This window comes from Heterodontus francisci, chromosome 29 (assembly GCF_036365525.1).
Source record: "Heterodontus francisci isolate sHetFra1 chromosome 29, sHetFra1.hap1, whole genome shotgun sequence".
NCBI classification, from domain to species: Eukaryota; Metazoa; Chordata; class Chondrichthyes; order Heterodontiformes; family Heterodontidae; genus Heterodontus; species Heterodontus francisci.
The window spans coordinates 10,210,892-10,231,171 of record NC_090399.1 but is presented as its reverse complement, the minus strand read 5'-3'; the positions used below and the strand labels follow the sequence as shown (position 1 = coordinate 10,231,171).

Here is a 20,280-nt window from a genome sequence, read left to right as displayed (position 1 = left end):
TGAACATATCAATATATAGAAGGTAGACGAGCCATGGCTTCGAGTAGGGGCGGAGGGGCTGGTGGTGAGGGGCACAATGTCATCTAGTCTCCTGGAGCTTCATCAACTTCAGGGGTCAACAAGGATTTTCCCAAATTATTTTCCCTCAAAGTTGTTGAACGTTTATTCTTTGCATTTATCCTTTGCCTTCCACCTAAGATCGTGAGACTTATAGGAACATATGAACATAACAGGAGGAGGCCATTCAGCCCCTCAAGTCTGTGCCGCCATACAATCAGAACATGTCTGGTCTGTGTCCTAACTCCAAACACCCACCTTTGCTCCATATCCCTTCATACCTTTGGTTAACAGAACACAAGAACACAAGAAATAGAAGCAGGAGTAGACCAGATGGCCCATCGAGCCTGCTCCACCATTCAATACGATCATGGTTGAGCTTGGGCTTCAATTTCACTTTCCTGCCCACTGCCCATATCCCTTGACTCCCTGCAAGACCAAAAATCTATCTATCCCAGACTTAAATATATTCAATGATGGAGCATCCACAACACTCTGGGGTAGAGCATTCTAAAGATTCACAACCTTGAGTGTAGGAATTTCACCTCATCTCAGTCCTGAATGATTGACCCTTTATCCTGAGACTGTGTCCCTGTGTTCTAGATTCCCTGACCAGTGGGAACAATCTCTCAGCTTCTACCCTATCAAGCCCTTTCAGAATCTTGTATGTCTCAATTAGATCGCCTCTCATTCTTCTAAACGCCAGAGAATATCGGCCTAATTTACTCAGCCTCTCATCATAGGACAACCCCTTCATTCCAGGGACCAATTTAGTAAATCTTCGCTGCACCACCTCCAGTGCAAGTAAATCCTTTTTTAAATGTGGAGACTAAAACTGCACACAGTATTCCAGGTACTGTCTCACCAAAGCCCTGTACAATTTTAGTAAGACTTCTGTATTCATATACTCCAATCCCCTTAATAAAGGCCAACATGTCATTTGCCTTCCTAATAGCCTGCTGCACCTGCGTGTTAACTTTGTGCATTCCTTGTACAGTACCCCCAAGTCTCTCTGAACATCAACACTTACCAGTTTCATACCTTTAAAAAAACATTCTGCTTTTCTATTTTTACGACCAAAGTGAACAACTTCACACTTCCCTACATTATACTCCATTTGCCATCTTGTTGCCCACTCACTTATCCCGTCTATATCTCTTTGCAACCTCTCTATATCCTCACTGCAGCTTACCTTTCCACTGAGCTTTGTATCATCAGCAAACTTAGATATATTACTCTCTGTCTCTTCATCCAAGTCATTAATATAGAGTGTAAATCGCTGAGGCCCCAGCACTGATGCTTGCAGCACCCCACTATTCACTGCTGCCAACTTGAAAATGCCCCATTTCTGCCCACTCTCTGCTTCCTGTCTGTTAACCAATCCTCTATCCACGCTAATATATTACCCCCAACTCCATGAGCCCTTATCTTGCCTATTAAATTTTTATGCTGCTCTTAACGAATGCCCTTTGAAAATCCAGATATACTACATCACAACTCATTTTAGGCTTACTGGCTGTAGTTCCCTGTTTTCTCTCTCCCTCCTTTCTTGAAAAGTGGCATAACATTTGCCAACTTCCAACCTGATGGGACCATTCCTGAATCTAAGGAATTCTGGAAAATCATAGCCAGCGCATCCACTATCTCTGCAGCTATCTCTTTCAGAACCCTAGGATGTAGGCCATCTGGTCCTGGGGACTTGTCAGATTTTAGTCCTTCACATTTCTCCAATACTTTTTCTCAGCTGATATCAATTTCCTTAATTTCCTCACTCTTTTTATCACCTAGGTTACTGCCTATTTCTGGTATGGAACTTGTGTTTTCTTACTGTGAAGACAGAAACAAAATATTTGTTCAATGCCTCTGCCATTTCCTCATTCCCCATGATAATTTCTAAGGGACCAACATTTACTTTAGTTACTCTCTTCCTTTTTATGTACTTATAAAAGATCTTACAATCTGTTTTTATATTGCTGGCTAGTTTACTCATTCTATCTTTTCCCTTTTTATCAACTTTTTGGTGGTCCTTTGCTGGTTTCTAAAACACTCCCAATCCTCAAACTTGCTACTATTTTTTTGCAACATTGTAAGTGTCTTTTAGTCTATTACTCTCCTTAACTTCCTGAGTGAACCATGGATGGGTCTTTCTGGACGAATTTTTGTTTTCGAATGGAATGTACTTTTGTTGAACCCTTTGAATTCTTTCTTTAAATGTTTCCCACTGTTCATTTACCGCCATACCTTCCAGTCTATTTACCCAATTAACCTTAGCCAGTTCTCCCAGTCTATCAATTTAAGATTTAAAAGTAACAATTCCACAGGGGACGTGAGAGTGACTGCCATTAATATCAAGGCAACATTTGACCGAGTATGGCATCAAGGAGCCCGAGCAAAACTGAAGTCAATGGGAATCTGGGAAAAAACTTTCCCTGGTTGGAGTCATACCTAGCACAAAGGAAGATGGTTGTGGTCATTGGAGGTCAATTATCTCAGCTCCAGGATATCACTGCAGGAGTTCCTCAGGGTAGTGTCCTAGGCCCAACCATCTTCAGCTGCTTCATCAATGACCTTCCTTCAATCATAAGATCAGAAGTGGGGATGTTTGCTGATGATTACACAATGTTCAGCACCATTCTCCTCAGATACTGAAGCTGCCCGTGTCCAAATGCAGCAAGACCTCGACAATATCCAGGCTTGGGCTGATAAGTGTCAAGTAACATTCATGCCACACAAATGACCATCTCAAACAACAGGGAATCAAACCATCGCTCCTTGACATTCAATTACATTACGATTGCTGAATTCCCCACTATCAACAACCTGGGGGTTCGCATTGACCAGAAACTGAACTGAACCAGCCATCTAAATGCTGTAACTATAAGAGCAGGTCAGAGGCTGGGAATATTATGGTGAGTCACTCACCTCCTGTCTTCCCAATCTACTATCTACAAGGCACAAGTCAGGAGTGTGATGGAATACTCTCCACTTGCCTGGATGGGTGCAGCTCCAACAACACTCAAGAAGCTCGACACCATCCAGGACACTTGATTGGCACCACATCCACAACCTTCAACATTCACTCCCTCCACCACCAACGCACAGTGGCAACAGTGTGTACCATATTGAAGATGAGCTGCAGCAATGCACCAAGGCTCCTTTGACAGCACCTTCCAAACCCCTGACCTCCACCACACAGAAGGGCAAGGGCAGCATATGCATGGGAAAACCACCATCTGCAAGTTCCCCTCCAAGTCACACAACATCCTGACTTGGGACTATATCACCGTTCCTTCGCTGTCGTTGGGTCAAAATCTGGAACTTCCTCCATAACAGCACTGCGGGAGCCAGCAATGTCCACATCCCATGAATAAATGAATTTAAAAAAGAACAGATACTCTAATTGGGATTCGTCCCAACACCACCTACATCAGCTCAACTGTGGGCAGCACATTTACAAAAACCTATCCATCAAACAAAGATATTATTATGTCAATGTAGGTAATGCACAATTGACTCTTTTTTAATATCATACAGAAATACATGCTAAAGAGGGGTTATGTTTTATTTGACTCTTAGTGTAAGGGCTATGAGTAAGAAGCATTAAAACAATGGGTATAAAGGAGTGTGCCACTACTATTTCCTCGGAGTCTTTCTCCTTGCTTCGGGCTGAATTCTCTAACATCATCCATCTTGCAGGGGTCAATGTTTCCTTGCTTTTGTTTTGTTGCAAGTTGCTAGCATAACCACTGGAGAACTATTTTTCCCATAGCAGTTGGGTGTAATGTGGAAACAGAATCAACGTATAGAATGATGAGTTTATATCTGTCATCAGCTTCTAACATGCCTAGTTAGTGAAGGCTCTATGAATACAGAGGTATGAGCTCCCCCAGCAGACTATCAGTGCCACTTGGCATTAATTCTAGGTGCTCGGCATTTTAAAATAGGGGCCCTTCAGTAGTCTTGGTATGTCCCAGAAACCGTATCCATGGTTGAGGTATTGGTGGGTGGCAGGTACTGGCATCTAACGGGGCACAGCGCACATTTTGTGAGGCTTGGGCATTAGTATCGCTCCTACAGCAGGTGTGATGTCCAGGTTAGTGACAGAAGGTGGAGCGTGCAGATGAAACCTCTGGAGCATAGTCGAAAAGAAGAGGAAGAGTTCCACCTTAGCCAAAGTCTCTCCAGCACAAATCCTGCGACCTGCAAAAGCCAACGAGAACATAAGCAGACTTAGTGAAAACACCCGACTTCTTCAAACACGGAGCGGGGAGGGGGTGGGGAAAGAAGGAATGAACTTGCATTTCTATAGCACCTTTCATGACCTAAAGATGCCCTAAAGTGCTTTACAACCAATGAAGCACTGTTACAGCATAGTCACTGTTGTAATGCAAGAAATGCAGCAGGCAATTTGTGCACAGCAAGCTCCCACAAACAGCAACATAATAGTGACTAGATCATTTATGAAAGTGATGTTGGGTTGAGGGACCAATATTGGCCAGTCCTCCCCGGATCTTCTACAGAATTGTGCTGTGGGATCTTTTATGTCCACCTGAGAGGGTAGGCAGTGTCTCTGTTCAAGACAGCACCTCAGACAGAGCAGCACTCTCTCAGTACTACACTGGAAGCATCAGCCTAGATATTTGCGCTCAAGTCTCTGGAGTGGGTCTTGAACCCACAACTTTCTAGCTCGGAGGTGAGAGCCCTGCCTACTGAGCTGGCAAAACCGATCACCCGCCCGTTTGCCGTGCCCGCCGAAATCAATGGACATAAACCTCGGAGGTGTTCCCTAATGGACGGGCAAAGCGGGAAATTACCGCAGATGGAGGGAAGCCATTTAGTTTGTTGAAGCTGAACGATTTCAGAGTGATGACAGAGAATTTGCATAGTGTCAAAATGACCTCTGGCACTATTAGTATGGGAACAACTTACCACTTTGGATTCACCTCTTCTCTTTGCTGTGTCGTGTAAGCAATATATTGTGTTCTTGGGAGAAAGACATTATCAATAAAAACCACATACAACTCGATGGTGAAAACCACAGCTCACCATTCCCAATATTTGAGTGGGTAAATTCACCGTGACGAGTGACCATTAACTACACAGGCACAGAGACAGTCATTGAGCTCGCTCCCTGTAGACTGGGGTAGCAATGATATATGTGATCTCCCAAAACATGGATCGATAAAGTAGGCTGCCCACTTTACTGTAAAGCACTGTCGAGAGATATCTCTATCTGGTGATGTAGCTTTGCACCGATCCTTTGGAGAACAGCATGAAGTAATGGGCAAATTTTCAGGCTGATTGGCAGTCTGCAACATGAATAATCCTACCATGGGCATGACCAGCTCAATACCAGCCCATAAGGAAGGGATAGTCCTGTGCGGTGGGAGTGTATTATTGGCTCCTACACCCATGCAATGAGTGAGGAGGAAGGCACCCACACACACTTGATGAGAACATCCCACTGCATGTTAGCCCAGAATTCGGAGGCATGAGCTGGGGTCAAATGCTGCACTTTCTGATTCAGAGGCAGGAATGTTAGCAATGCGCCATAGGCTGACTCCCTCCACAGGCTGATATTCGAAGATAGTGAAGATGCACTTGGGCAGGTGATCAGTAACTTACCTGCAGAGAAAGGCATGAAGGCATCCTTGTTCACAAACTTCCCCTCCTCGTCCAGAAAGTGAGCCGGGTTGAACTCATCCGGTTTTTCCCATTGGGTTTTATCGTAAAGCACGGAGGTCAGCAATGGAAAAATACACGATCCCTTGGAAAAGGTGAAGAGAAGAGAAGAAAAGTTGGCCTGGCGACAAGTTTCTAATGACACTTACATGGTTACTAAGCTGATGATCTCACAGTGAGTCGCTCTGTTGCTATAGAGACGTGACAGCTCTGCCGTTGCTATGATGTCATTGTTTAGATGCCACATGAGATGTATTGGTAGACCAAATTTATTTTTAACTGTGGCATTGTTCCAGGTTCAAGACCATTTCAGTGTTGCACTTCCTACCCTATGCTGGCATTGTAGCACAGTGCAGAGGAGCATTGCATTGTCTGAGCTCTGGTCCTTTGAATGAGATATTAATAGTCGCTGCCACTTAAAATATGATTCATTATGCAGAGACACTGAGAAGGCCTTAAAATGCTAACACTATATGATTATAGTGAGTCTTATTATTGAAAACACAGCAGGGCAATGGGACTGACTGGATTGCTCGCCAGAGAGCCAGCATGGACTCGATGGGCCGAATGACTTCCTTTTGTGCCGTAATGACTTTATGATTCGATGACTCTGACACAAAAGCAATGATACGAAAATCACTGTAGTTATTGCAGTATTCAGCTTTCAGCACAGGAAAGGATTTGTCGCATGGCTTCACCCATGGCTCTCCAGGCTAAGATTAAACAAGCAGGGTGTAAAATTAGACAGTGGGAATATCAGGCGGTCGGTGTAATGGATGGCAAAATCAGTTCCTTCTGTTTTTCCTTTCCATCCTTCCACCACTGCCTAATTTCACCCCCACAACCTCCTCCCAGACGTCTGTCATTCAGTAGTCACTGGGTGCAAGGAAGAGCTACTGGCTGACTCTTCTTTCATGGGATGTGGGCGTCGCTGGCTGGGCCAGCATTTATTGCCCACCCCTGATTGCCCTTGAGAAGGTGGCGGTGAGCTGCCTTCTTGAACCGCTGCAGTCCATATGTGGGGTAGGTATATCCACAGTGCTGTTTGGAAGGGAGTACCAGGATTTTGACCCAGCGACAGTGAAGGAACGGCAGTTTAGTTCCAGGTCGGGATGGCATGTGGCTTGGTGGTGTTCCCAGCTGCTGCCCTTGTCCTTCTAGATGGTAGAGGTAGTGGGTTTGGAAGGTGCTGTTGAAGGAGCCTTGGTGAGTTGCTGCAGTGCATCTTGTAGATGGGACACACTGCTGCCACTGTGCTTCAGTAGTGAAGGAAGTGAATGCTTAAGGTTGTGGATGGGGTGCCAATCAAGTGGGGCTACTTTGTCCTGGATGGTGTTGAGCTTCTTGAGTGTTGTTGGTGCTGCACCCATCCAGGCAAGTGGAGAGTATTCCATCACACTCCTGACTTGTGCCTTGCAGATGGTGGACAGGCTTTGGGGAGTCAGGAGGTGAGTTACCGGCACAGGATTCCTAGCCTCTGACCTACTCTTGCAGCTACAGTGTTTATATGGCTGGTGCAGTTCAGTTTCTGGTTAATGGTAACCCCAGGATGTTGATAGTGGGGGATTCAGCGATGGTAATGCCATTGAATGTCAAGGGGAGATGATTGGATTCTCTCTTGTTGGAGAAGGTCATTGCCTGGAACTTGTGGCGTGAATGTTACTTGATGCTTATCAGCCCAAGCCTGGATATTGTCCAGGTCTTGCTGCATCTGGACATGAGCTGCCTCATTATCGGAGGAGTTGCGAATGGTGCTGAACATTGTGCAACCATCAGCGAACATCCCCACTTCTGACCATAAGATTGAAGGAAGGTCATTGATGAAGCAGCTGAAGATGGTTGGGCCGAGGACACTACCCTGAGGAACTCCTGCAGTGATGTCCTGGAGCTCACTGGAGGTAATTACACGCAGTTATGCTCCTAGTGGGAAGCATTGCCTGCATAGACCTCCTATTGGGCAGTCTGGTCCCTGCTTCCCCCACCCCTCCCCACCCCCCCCCACAACCCCGACACCTCATTATCTTATCATTCAACCTGAACCTGGGGTAAAGCAGCTTTTTTCTCTTGTTTATTTCAGTCAATTTCACTTCTGCCCCATGTCCCCACAAACACGGGCAGGCCATGAGGTAAAGAAATAAAGAATTTTCATCTCTTTAACACCTCAGGAGATCCCACAGCAGCTAACAACCAATGTAACACTGTTTTGAAGTGTACACACTGTTGTAATAAAGGGAAACCTGGCAGGCAATTAGTACCGAGCAAGTTCCCCCAAACAGCGAGCAAAGAAACTGCAGTACAGTTCTGCTCACCGCACTATAGGAAAGATGTGATTACACTAGAGAGGGTACGCAAGAGGTTTACCAGGATTTTCCTGGACTGGAGAATTTTAGTGATGAGGTAAGATTGGATAGGCTAGGGTTGTTTTCTTTGGAACAGAGGAGGTTGAGGGGAGACCTCATTGAAGTGTATAAAATGATGAAGGGTCTGGATAGAGAGGATAGGAAGGCCCTATTCCCCATGGTTGACGGGTCCATAACAAGGGGGCATAGATTTAGAGTAAGAGGTAGGTTTAAAGGGGATTCTGGGGGAAATGTTTTCACCCAGACAGTGTTGGGGATCTGAAACTCACTGCCTGAAAGGGTGGTAGAGGCAGAAATACTCATAACATTTAAAAGGTACTTGGATATGCACTTGAAGTGCCATAACTGACAAGGCTATGGACTAAGAGCTGGAAAGTGGGATTAGCCTGGATGGCTACTTGTCGGCCAGTGCATGCAGGATGGGCTAATGGGCATCCTACAATGCCGTAAATTTCTAGGATTCTATAATTCTATGATAATTCTATGATAAATGACCAGATAATCTCTCCTTTTTTAGGGATGTTGGTTTAGGAATAACTATTGGCCCAGGAAACCAAATTAAGAAGCAGAACCTCCAAGGTAATAATCTCTGGATTATTCCCTGAACCACGTGCAAATTGGCATAGGGCTAATAAGATTAGAGAAATGAATGCGCGGCTCAAAGACTGATGCGGTAGAAGTGGGTTCCGGTTTGTGGGGCACTGGTACCAGTACTGGGGAAAGTGGTGGCTGTACCATTGGGATGGTTTTCACCTGAACTGTGCTGGGGCCGTGTTCTAGCGAGCTGCATAACTAGGGACGTAGAGAGGGTTCTAATCTGAATAGTGGGGGAAAATTGGAGAAGGTATGATAAATCAAGGAGTAGACACGAGGTAAGTGAGAAAAGTTTTCATATGGGAAATGATAAACAGACTGTGACAGGAAGTGGCAGAGCATACTAATCTAAGAGTAAATCAACAGATAAGGCTAGAGGTTACAAAAATAATAAAAGGACAAAACTAAATGCTCTGTACCTAAATGCACGTGGCAATCTAATAAAACAGATGAACTGAGAGTGCAAATAGAAATAAGTAAGTACGACGTGCCACCATTACAGATTCATGGCTGCAAGATGACATAGATTGGGACTTGAATATTGAAGGGTACATGGCATTTAGGAAGGGCAGAAAGCTAGGAAAAGGTGGAGGGATGGCTCTGTCAATTAATGATGGTATTAGCTCAATAGAGAGGGATGACCTAAGTTCAGGAAACCAGGATGCAGAAGCAGTTTGGGTAGAGATGAGAAATCATAAAGGCAAGAAGTCATTCGTGGGAGTGATGTTCAGGCCACCTAACATTAACCACACTGTAGGATGGGGTATAAAGGAGGAAATAATGGCAGCTTGTCAGAAAGGTATGGCGATAATCATGGGGGACTTTAACCTACATATAGACTGGAAAAATCAGATGGACAGAGGTAGCCTAGATGAGGAGCACATAGAATGTTTTTTGGATAATTTCTTGGAACAGTACATTCTGGAGCCAACCAATGAGCCAACCAACTATGAATGACCTCATAGTTAAGACACCCTTAGGTAGGAGTGATCATAATATTATTGAATTTTACATTCAGTTTGAGGGAGAGAAGAGTGGGTCCAAGACTAATATCTTAAACTTAAATAAGGACAATTATGAGGGCAGCTAAAGTGAACTGGCAAATTAGGTTAAGGGATAGGTTAATAGAGATGCAGTGGCAGACATTTAAGGGGATATTTCAGAATACACAGAATAGATACATTCCAACGAGAAAGAAAAATTCCAAGGGGAGGACCTACAATCTATGGTTAACCAAAAAAGTTAAAGACAGTATCAAACTTAAAGAAAAAGTCTAGATTTTTGTGCAATGATGGGAGGCAGGTCAGAAGATTGGACAGAATATAAAAAAAAGCAAAGAATGACTAAAAGATTGATAAGGAAGGAAAAATTAGAGTACAAGAGAAAGCTAGCTAGAAATATAAAGACAGATAGATAGATACTTAAAAAAGAAGAGTTAACAAAGTAAACGTTGGTCCTAAAGAAAGTGAGTCTGGGCAATTAAGAATGGATAATAAGGAGATGGCAGATGAATTGAACAGGTATTTTGCATCAGTCTTCACTATAGAGGATACAAGTAACATCTCAGAATTAGATGTAAGTCAGGAAATGGAATTGAGGGAGGAACTCAAGAAAATTACAATCACCAGGGAAGTGGTACTGAACAATTGTTGGAGCTGCGAGCTGATATGTCCCTGAGTCTTGATGGACTTCATCCTAGGGTCTTAAAAGAAGTCGCTAGTGAGATAGTTGATGCGTTGGTCTTAATTTTTCAAAATTCCCTAGATTCGGGGAAGGTTCCATTGGATTGAAAAATAGCGAATGTAACTCCTTTATTCAAAAAGGGAGGGAGACAGAAAGCAGGAAACTACAGGTCAGTTAGCTTAACATCTGTCTTAGGGAAAATGTTAGAAGTTATTATTAAAGATGTTAAAGCAGGGCACTTAGAAAAATTCAAGGTAATCAGGCATAGTCAACATGGTTTTGTGAAAGGAAAATCATGTTTAACAAATTTATTGGCGTTCTTGGAGGGAGTTACATGTGCTGTGAAGACATTTGATAAGGTGCCACATCAAAGGTTATTTCAGTAATAAAAGCTCATGGTGTAGGGGGTAACATATTGGCATGGATAGGAGATTGGCTTGCTAACAGGAAACAGAGAGTAGGCATAAATGGGTCATTATGTGGTTGGCAGGATGCAACAAGTTGCGTGCCACAGGGATCTGTGCTGGGGCCTTAACTTTTATGTAAATGGCTTAGATGAAGGGACTGAAGGTATGGTTGCTAAATTTGCTGATGACACAAAGATAGGTAGGAAAGTAAGTTGTGAAGAGGGCGTAAGGAGGCTACCAAGGGAGATAGATAGGTTAAGTGAGTGGGCAAAGATCTGGCAAATGGAGTATAATGTGGAAAAATGTGAAATTGTCCATTTTGGCAGGAAGAATTTTAAAAAAGCATACTATCTAGATGGTGAGAGATTGCAGAGGTCTGAGATGTAAAGGGATCTGGGTGTCCTAGTGCATGACTCGCAAAAGATTAATATGCAGGTACAGCATGTAATTAGGAAAGCTAATAGAATGTTATCGTTTACTGTGTGGGGAATTTAATGCAAAAGCAGGGAGGTTACGCTTCAGCTATTCAGGGCATTGGTGAGACCACATCTGGAGTACTGTGTACAGTATTGGTCTCCTTATTTAAGGAAGGATGTAAATGCATTGGATGCAGTTCAGAGAAGGTTTACTAGACTAATACCTGGAATGGGCGGGCAGTCTTATGAGGAAAGATTGGATAGCCTAGGCGTGTATCCATTGGAATTTAGAAGAGTAAGAGGCGATAGGATTGAAACATATAAGATCCTGAGAGGTCTTGACAGGGCGGGTGTGGAAAGGGTGTTTCTCCTTGTGGGAGAATCTAGAACCAGGGGTCACTGTTTAAAAATAAGGAGTCGCCCATTTAAGACAGAGATGAGAATTTTTTTTCTCTCAGAGGGTTGAGAGTCTTTGGAACTCTCTTCCTCAAATGGCGATAGAAGCAGAGTCTTTGGTTATTTTTAAGGCAGAGGTAGATAGATTCTTGATAAGCAAGGGGGTGGAAGATTATTGGGGATAGACGAGATGTAGAGTAATCAGTTCAGCCATGAACTTATTAAATAGCGGAGCAGGCACGAAGGGCCGATTGGCCCACTCCTGCTCCTAATTTGTATGTTTGTATATTCAGATGGCACGGGGCATAACTCCGCTGTTCTTCTTTGAAATTGTGTTGTCGGATCTTTTGTGTCCACCTGAGAGAGCAGGCGGGGCCTTCATTTAATATCTCATCCGAGAAATGAATGAGATAGGACTGATTTCCACTTCTTTTAAATTGCTACTCATGATAAAAAAGTAAATGGAGGTCAGGTTTAGAATAAAAGAATTTAGAAATGAGAACTGAAGATTTTTTGACCATATTTAATTACCCGATGCTTTCTTGTATCCTTGACTTCTGATGCACATATTAATGACACCCGATTCCTCTTTATATTGAGCGGCACATGTTGGAATTCCAATGGGAATCATCAAGTCAGAAAATGAGGATCTACAGATATGATTTGACACTTCATATGTGAGGAAGTGTTCCAAAACAAGAACCTGACATTCCAGGGCCATCCATGCATCTCTGGTGGTCAGATTGGTAAAGACCTGGAGTACGTCACCAGCCTGAAGTATGTCGAGCTCCAGATGGGGGAAGCCAAAGAAAATATAACTTGAAAGAGACAAGGTACCAACCAAAGCCTACCTTAGGTATAAAATATCCTCGGAAATTAATGTCCACGGTCGTTTCCCGAGGAACACCCATTGGCGCAATGTTCGCAAACCTCTGGACCTCATGTATAACTGCACGAGTGTAGGGCATATGCTTCTGGTCCTCCATTCTGGGACATCGCTTTGATCCGATCACTTGGTCGATTTCTTCCTGAACTCTCTCTGAAACAGAAACAGGTAAGACATCACTTTACTTTAGGACAGACAGGGATGTAAGTCATATAATGCAGGAATAATATAAATAAAAACATCAAGGTAATGCAAAAACAATATGATACAAAGAAGCTTAACTCCACCAGGAAAAAGCAGTCTGCTTGATCAGCTCATCGACTAACTCAATCAACCATTCCCAGAACCACCAACGCATGGTGGTAGCTGTTTGTACCAGGTACAAGATGCACTGCAGCAAAGAACCAAGAGTCAGCACCTTCCAAACCCGCGACCTCTACTGCCTAGAAGGACAACTGCAGCAGAAACATGGCAACACCACCTGCAGTTTCCCCTCTAAATCACTGATTTAGATCACCATCCTGATTGGAAATTTAGCGTCGTTCCTTCACTGTTGCTGGGTCAAAATCCTGGAACTCCTTCTCTAACAGCACAGTGGGTGTACCTACCCCACATGGACTGCAGTATATCAAGAAGGCAATTAGGGATGGGCAATAAATGCAGGCCTTGCCAGCACAGGCCAACCCATGAATGGGTTGAAATATAAAGGGCACAATTAGGAAGTTAGGAGAAATAATTTTGACCCAAAGGATGATATGTTACCACAAACAGCATTTGAAGTGGAGACTATAATGAGGTTGAGATAATTCCATGCTTTTCTAATGTGAACAGATTTGAAGGATGTGGTGAAAAGGAGACTGGGATTGATGTGTGAAAAAGAGACATACTTGTTGGGATTTAAAGATCTAAAGCTTCCTGTGGCCTTACATTATAATCTAAACTTGAGATGGAGAAGATTTTCTGGATCCTGGTTATAATGTGGCTCAATCTTAAACTCTCAGATATATCAACACAAGCCCAGAAATGACTGTTACTGATATGATTGACCAAGCAGTTAATATGTTCTTGTAGTAATTCTATTCCACAATGTTAAGGAAAGAAAGACTTGCATTTACACGGCACCTTTTGCAGGACATCCCAAAGCTACAGATATTGTATAGACACTGTTGTAATGTAAGAAATGTTGTAGCCAATTTACACACTGCAAGCTCCCACAAACAGCAATGTAATAGTGGCCGGATCATCTGTTTTAGCTGTTGTTTGAAGGATAAACCTCATTCTTATTTGACTAGCGCCAAAGGACCTTTTATGTCCATCTCTGAAAGGTAGGTATGAACTCAGTTTAACATCACATCTGAAAGACAGCACCTCCAACAGTGCAGCACTCCCTCAGTACTAGACTAGGATTGTCAGCCTTCCTTAAGTGCTCAGGTCTCTGGAGTGAGGACTTGAAGCCACAACTATCCGATTCAGAAGTGAGAGTGCTGCCCACTGAGCCATGCTTAACATTCGCATCGACATTGACCAGAACACTAAAATAGCAGAGCATTTCAGATGAATCATTAAGTGTCGATTCACTATGTCATGCAGATCTCCCCACCTGCATATTAATTTGCTCATATGAACATTAATTTTTAAACTGTTGCTGAAGTGAAGAAAATGACTTGTTAAAAAATCACTAGACAATTTGTTGGAAGGATATTTACATACTAACAGACAGTGCTTGTGGAAACACCCTTATCCATTTAACCCACAATGGACTTTGATCATCAGACATTGAGGGTGAGGAAGCTCACATTCCAGGAAGACTGCTAAGATGGCCGAATCCACAAGCAGATGTGGTCAAACCATCTAGCCACAGACTAACCTGCTGGGCAACCTGTTTTTTTTTAAATTGTACGGACAGTTTGAGAAGGAAAAGGTTGTTTGTTCCTAGACTGAGAAGACCTCTCCTGTCTGCTCCCATCTCTTTCTCACAAGCCTCTGGACCCACTGAGGACACATGAACCTCAAAAGAGAAAAGTCTCCTACATCGAAAAAGGTTTAAGAAGAATACTGGGCCCTAACGAAAAGCAAGACCTACCTACAATCAAGGACTCTACAGTGAGCTTGAAGAACAGAAACCAAAACCATCTTCAGATATGGCCACAAACCTGTCTACTTTATTTCTTCTGCTCTTTTCTGTCTCTATCTGCATGTCTGTATAGCGTATGCATGCTAGCGTGGGCGCGTCATGTATCCTTAAGCGTTAACCGAATTAGAGTTTAGGTTTAATAAATTACAACTTTTCTTCTTCAAACCTAAGAAAAACTGTTTGGCTGGTTTCTGAGCCTTTTAATTGGAAAGCAGAGAACAAGGGTTCACCAATGGGGAGCTAAAAACACGGTGTGTTTAAAACTAAACCCTGTTACTGTAAGACCAGGTGAAGGCTGAGAGGGAACCCTAGACCCCTTTCTCATGCGGTCAGAACAACAAACATCACAAGAGGAATTTCTAGGCTAAGCTGTTGTTGACTCTTACTCTGAATCTCTTGATACTTCATCATGAGGAGAAGTCCCCAGCGTAAGGTGGTAGCAGTGGTATCCATTCCAGCAGCAAATAGATCATGGGTTGCAATCAGCAGGTTCTTGTCATGGAAAAGGGTGTCCGGATTTCCTGATTCCTTGGAAACAATTATAGGCCACGGATTAAGACTGGAGCAACAGCAACTCACATTTATACGATTTAACTTAGTAAAATGTCCCAAAATACCACAGGAGCATTAGGAAATAAAATTTAACACCGAGCCACATAAGGAGATATTAGGACAGTGTTGCCAAATGCTTGGTCAAAGAGATAGGTTTTAAGGAGCATCTTAAAGGAGGTAGAGGTGTAGAGAGGTGGAGAGGTTTAGGGAGGGAATTCCAGAGGTTGATGCCCAGGCAGCTGTAGGCACAGCCGCCAATGGTGCAGTGATTAAAGAAGGGGATGTGCAAAAGGCTGGAATTGGAGGAGTGCAGACATCTAGGTGAGTTTTAAGGCTGGAGGAGGCTGCAGAGATAGGGAGGGGGAAATGCCATGGAAGAATTTTAACAGAAAGAATTTAAAATTCGAGGCGATGCTGGATCAGGAACCAATGTAGGTTCAGGCAGACATCTTTTGTGTGATGTGTACTCTCACTAGCACAAAGCATTACATCTGATTAATGAGTTGCAGCATTCAGTGCTGGGCAACAAGTTTGATTTATCCCCATCCATTCACACAGTCATGGGAAGACATCATTTGGAGAGACAGGAGGGTCCTTTCTGGGCCTTCTGATACACGCCTTCCAGACAGCTCCATTTACCATTCTACCATGCACTATTTCGGAATGGGAAACCAGGGAATTATAGATCTGTTAGCCTAAGATCTGTTGTCAGGAAATTGCTATAATTAAGGATAGGGTGACTAACACTTTGAATATATTCAGTTGGTCAGAGATATCCGGCATGGATTTTTATAAGGAAGTCATGCCTGACGTACCTGACAATTTTTTGAAGAGGTAACTGAAGTAATAGGCAGGGGAATGTCTATGGATATTATTTATATAGACTCCCAGAAGGCATTTGATAAAGTCCCTCATAAGAGACTGTTCATGGAAATGTTGGAAAATTATTCACCTAGTTAGGAAATTGGCTGAATAGAAGGAGACTGGGATATGGATTATGGGCAGGTACTCTAATTGGCCGAATGGACTAATGTTGTCCTGAAAGATATGTGCTGGAGCTTCACCAAATCACCGTATTTGTTAATGACTGAAATGATGGAATAGAAAGCAACATATCCACATTTGCTGGTGACATAAAAATAGGCAACATTCTAAGTAGCATAGATGGAAGCATAAAGTTACAAATTGTTATTGATAGATTAAGTGAATGGGCAAAACTGGCTAATAGATTTCGCTGTAGGCAAATGTGAGGTGATCCAATTTGGACATAAAAAGGATAGAACAGAGAAGTTTATAAATGATGAAAAGCTAGAAAAAGTGGCAGTCTAAAGAGATTTAATGGTCTAGATACCATGAAGAAGTACAGAAAATAATCAAAAGAGCTAATGGAATGCTGGCCTTTTATACCTCGAGGACCAGAATACAGGGTAGAGCGTGGTTACCCGACCCAAACCCGACTGGGCCCAACGACATGTGTTGGGTTCGGGTCGGGCCAGGTCGCTCTTCCGGGTCTGGTATTGGGGCTCGGGTCGGGCCAGGTGGGACACAGTGACAGTCAGGATGTGAAGGCGGGAAACGTGCATCTGGACTCCACTCTAGTCTTCAGTGAGTGAGTCCATCCGAGGTAGAGCACAACCTCTTTAATATAATCAACTTCATTCCGGTGGTCAGGTCGGGCGCAGGAAAAAGTCAAAGGACTCGGGCCAGATTGGGCTCGGGTCAGATGCGGTTCTGTTGGGCTCGGGTCGGGTTTCAATTGAAGACCCGAGCAGGCCTTTAATACCGTGGGGGGTAGAAGTCATGCTTCAGATATACAACGACCTGGTTAACCCACACTTGGAAAACTGTGAGTAATTCTGGGCAGCACACAACAGGAAGGATATATTGCCCTTGGAGGGAGCGCAGTGGAGATTTATCAGAATGATACCTGGCCTCCAAGGGTTATATTACAAGGAGCAATTACACAAACTAGGGCTGTGTGTCCTGAAATTTAGAAAGTTAAGGGGCGATTTCATCAAGGTTTTCAAGATATTAAGGGGAACAGATGGGGTATATTGAGAGAAACGATTTAGCTGGTTATGGAGTCTAGGATTAGGGGGCATAGTCTAGAAACTAGAGCCAGACGAACATACGAATTAGAAGCAGGAGTAGGCCATTCACCCCCTCAAGCCTGCTCCACCATTTAATAAGATCATGGCTGATCTGATTGCGGCCTCAATCCCACTTTCACACCTACCTCCGATACCATAGAATCATAGAAAAATTATGGCATAGAAGGAGGCCATTCAGCCCATCCTGTCTGCGCCGGCCGAAAAAACTAGCCGCTCATTCTAATCCCACCTTCCAGCACCTGGTCCATAGCCTTGCAGGTTACAGCACTTCAGGTGCAGGTCCAGGTACCTTTTAAATAACTGAGGGTTTCTGCCTCCATCATTATTCCTGGCAGCAAATTATAGACTCCCACCACCCTCTGGGTGAAAAAGTTTTTCCCACATGCCCCTCTAATCCTTCTACCAATCACCTTAAATCTGTGCCCCTGGTAATTGACCTCTCTGCAGGGGAAACAGATCCTTCCTGTCTGCTCTATCTAGGCCCCTCATAATTTTGTACACCTCAATTAAGTCACCCCTCAGCCTCCTCTGTTCTAAGGAAAATAACCCTAGCCGATCCAATCTTTCTACATAGCTGCATCTTTCAAGCCTTGGAAACATTCTTTTAAATCTCCTCTGTATCTCTCCACAGCATTTATGTCCTTCCTGTAATGTGGTGACCAGAACTGTACACAATACTCCAGCTGTGGCATAACCAGAGTTTTATACAGTTCCAGCATTACATCCCTGCTTTTGTATTCTATACCTCGGCCAATAAAGGAAAGCATTCCATATGCCTTCTTCACTCTATCTACCTGTCCTGCCACCTTCAGGGACCTGTGGACATGCTCTCCAAGGTCTCTCACTTCTTCTACCCCTCTCAATATCCTCCCGTTTATTGTGTATTTCCTTGCTTTGTTCGCCCTCCACAAATGCATTACCTCACACATCTCCGGATTGAATTCCATTTGCTACTTTTCCGCCCACTCAACCAAACCATTGATGTCATTCTGGAGTCTACAGCTATCCTCTTCACTATCAACTACACGGCCAATTTTTGTGTCATCTGAAAATTTCCCAATCATGCCTCCCACATTTAAGTCCAAATCATTAATATATACCACAAACAGCAAGGGACCCAGCACTGAGCCCTGTGGAATGCCACTGGAAACTACTTTCCATTGCACAGATGCAAAAACATCCGTTGACTATTACCCTTTGTTTCCTGTCACTGAGACAATTTTGGATCCAACCTGCCACATTCCCTTGTATCCCACGGGCTTTCATTTTTCTAAATCTTTCTACCATTTGACTCCCTTGATCGTCAAGAATTTATCTACCTCTGCCTTAAAAATATTCAATGACCATCCATCACTCTCTGGGGAAGAGAGTTCCAAAGACTCACGACCCTCTGAGAGAAAAAAGTTTTCCTCATCTGCGTCTTAAATGGGTGACCCCTTATTTTTAAACTGTTCTAGTCACAAGGGGAAACATCCTTTCAGCATCCATCCTGTCAAGTCCTCTCAGGATCTTATATGTTTCAATAAGATCACCTCTCATTCTTCTGAACTCCAATAGATAGAGGCCCAACCTGTCCAACCTTTCTTCATAAGATAACCCTTTCATCCCAGAATCAATCCAGTGAATCTTCTCTGAACTGTCTGTAATGCATTTATGTCCTTTCAGAAATAAGGAGATCAAAACTGTACACAGTAATCCAGATGTGGTCTCACTATTACCCTATAGAACTGTAGCAAAACATCCTTACTTTTATATTTCATTTGCATTGCAATAAATGACAACATTCCATTTACCTTCCTAACCACTTGCTGTATATGCATACCAACCCTTTGTGCTTCATTACCAGGTACATCCCTCTGTAGGTCAGAGTTCTGCAATCTCTCTCCATTTAAATAATATACTGCTTTACTATTCTCCTGCCAAAGTGGACAAGTTCACATTTTCCCACATTATACTCCATTTGCCAATTTTTCCCCATTCACTTAACCTGTCTATATCCCTTTGCAAGCTCCTTATGTCTTCTTCACAACTTACTCTCCTACCTATCTTTGTGTCATCAGCAAATTTAGCAACCATACATTTGGTCCCTTCATCCAAGTCATTGATATAAATTGTAAATAATTGAGGCCCCAGCAGTAATCCCTATGGCACTCCACCAGTTACAGCTTGCCAAACCAAAAAAGACCCAATTATACCTACTCTCTGCTTCCTGTTAGCCAACCAGTCCTTTATCCATGCTAATGCGTCACCCCCTACACCATGAGGGGAGATCTCATAGAAACCTATAAAATTCTAACAGGACTTGACAGGGTAGATGCAGGAAGGATGTTCCCGATGGTGGGGGAGTCCAGAACCAGGGGCCATAGTCTAAAGATACGGGGTAAACCTTTCAGGACTGAGATGAGGAGAAATTTCTTCACCCAGAGAGTGGTGAGCCTGTGGAATTCGCTACCACAGAAAGCAGTTGAAGCCAAAACATTGTATGTTTTCAAGAAGGAGTTAGATATAGCTCTTGGGTACAAAGGGATCAAAGGGTATGGGGCGAAAGCCGGAGCAGGTTACTGAGTTGATCAGCCATAATCATAATGAATGGTGGAGCTAGCTCAAAGGGCTGAATGGCCTACTCCTGCTCCTATTTTCTATATTTCTATAAATTCTTATTATGCTTATTAACTTTTGATGTGACACCTTATCAATGCCTTCTGGAAATCTAAATATAGCACATCCACAGGTTCCCCTCTATCTATGTTGTTTGTTACTCCATCAAAGAACTCCAATAAATTAGTCAAACATGATTTCCCTTTCATAAATCCATGTTGATGCTACCTGATTACATTAAGATTTTCTAAGTATCCCACTCTTGCCTTCTTAATGATAGATTCCAGCATTTTCCCTATGACAAATGTTAAGCTATCTGGCCTGTAGTTTCCTACTTTCTTTCTCCCTCCTTTCTTCAATAGAGGAGTCACATTCACTATTTTCCAATCTGATGGGACCTTTCC

At 43.3% G+C, this 20,280-nt stretch overlaps 1 protein-coding gene across 1 annotated transcript in view; it reads right to left on the bottom strand.

The window, feature by feature from the left end:
• Positions 1-3,601: 3,601 nt before the first annotated feature.
• The window catches only part of LOC137346108 (cytochrome P450 2K6-like), a 34,705-nt gene continuing 18,026 nt past the window's right edge, over positions 3,602-20,280 (bottom strand). Inside the window, exons 6-9 of the mRNA XM_068009406.1 lie at positions 15,002-15,143; positions 12,447-12,634; positions 5,683-5,824; positions 3,602-4,257 (exon numbers count right to left, since the gene is read on the bottom strand). Of these exons, the coding sequence (XP_067865507.1) occupies positions 4,079-4,257; positions 5,683-5,824; positions 12,447-12,634; positions 15,002-15,143 (651 nt within the window). The 3' untranslated portion in view covers positions 3,602-4,078. The remainder of the gene's footprint in view (positions 4,258-5,682; positions 5,825-12,446; positions 12,635-15,001; positions 15,144-20,280) is intronic.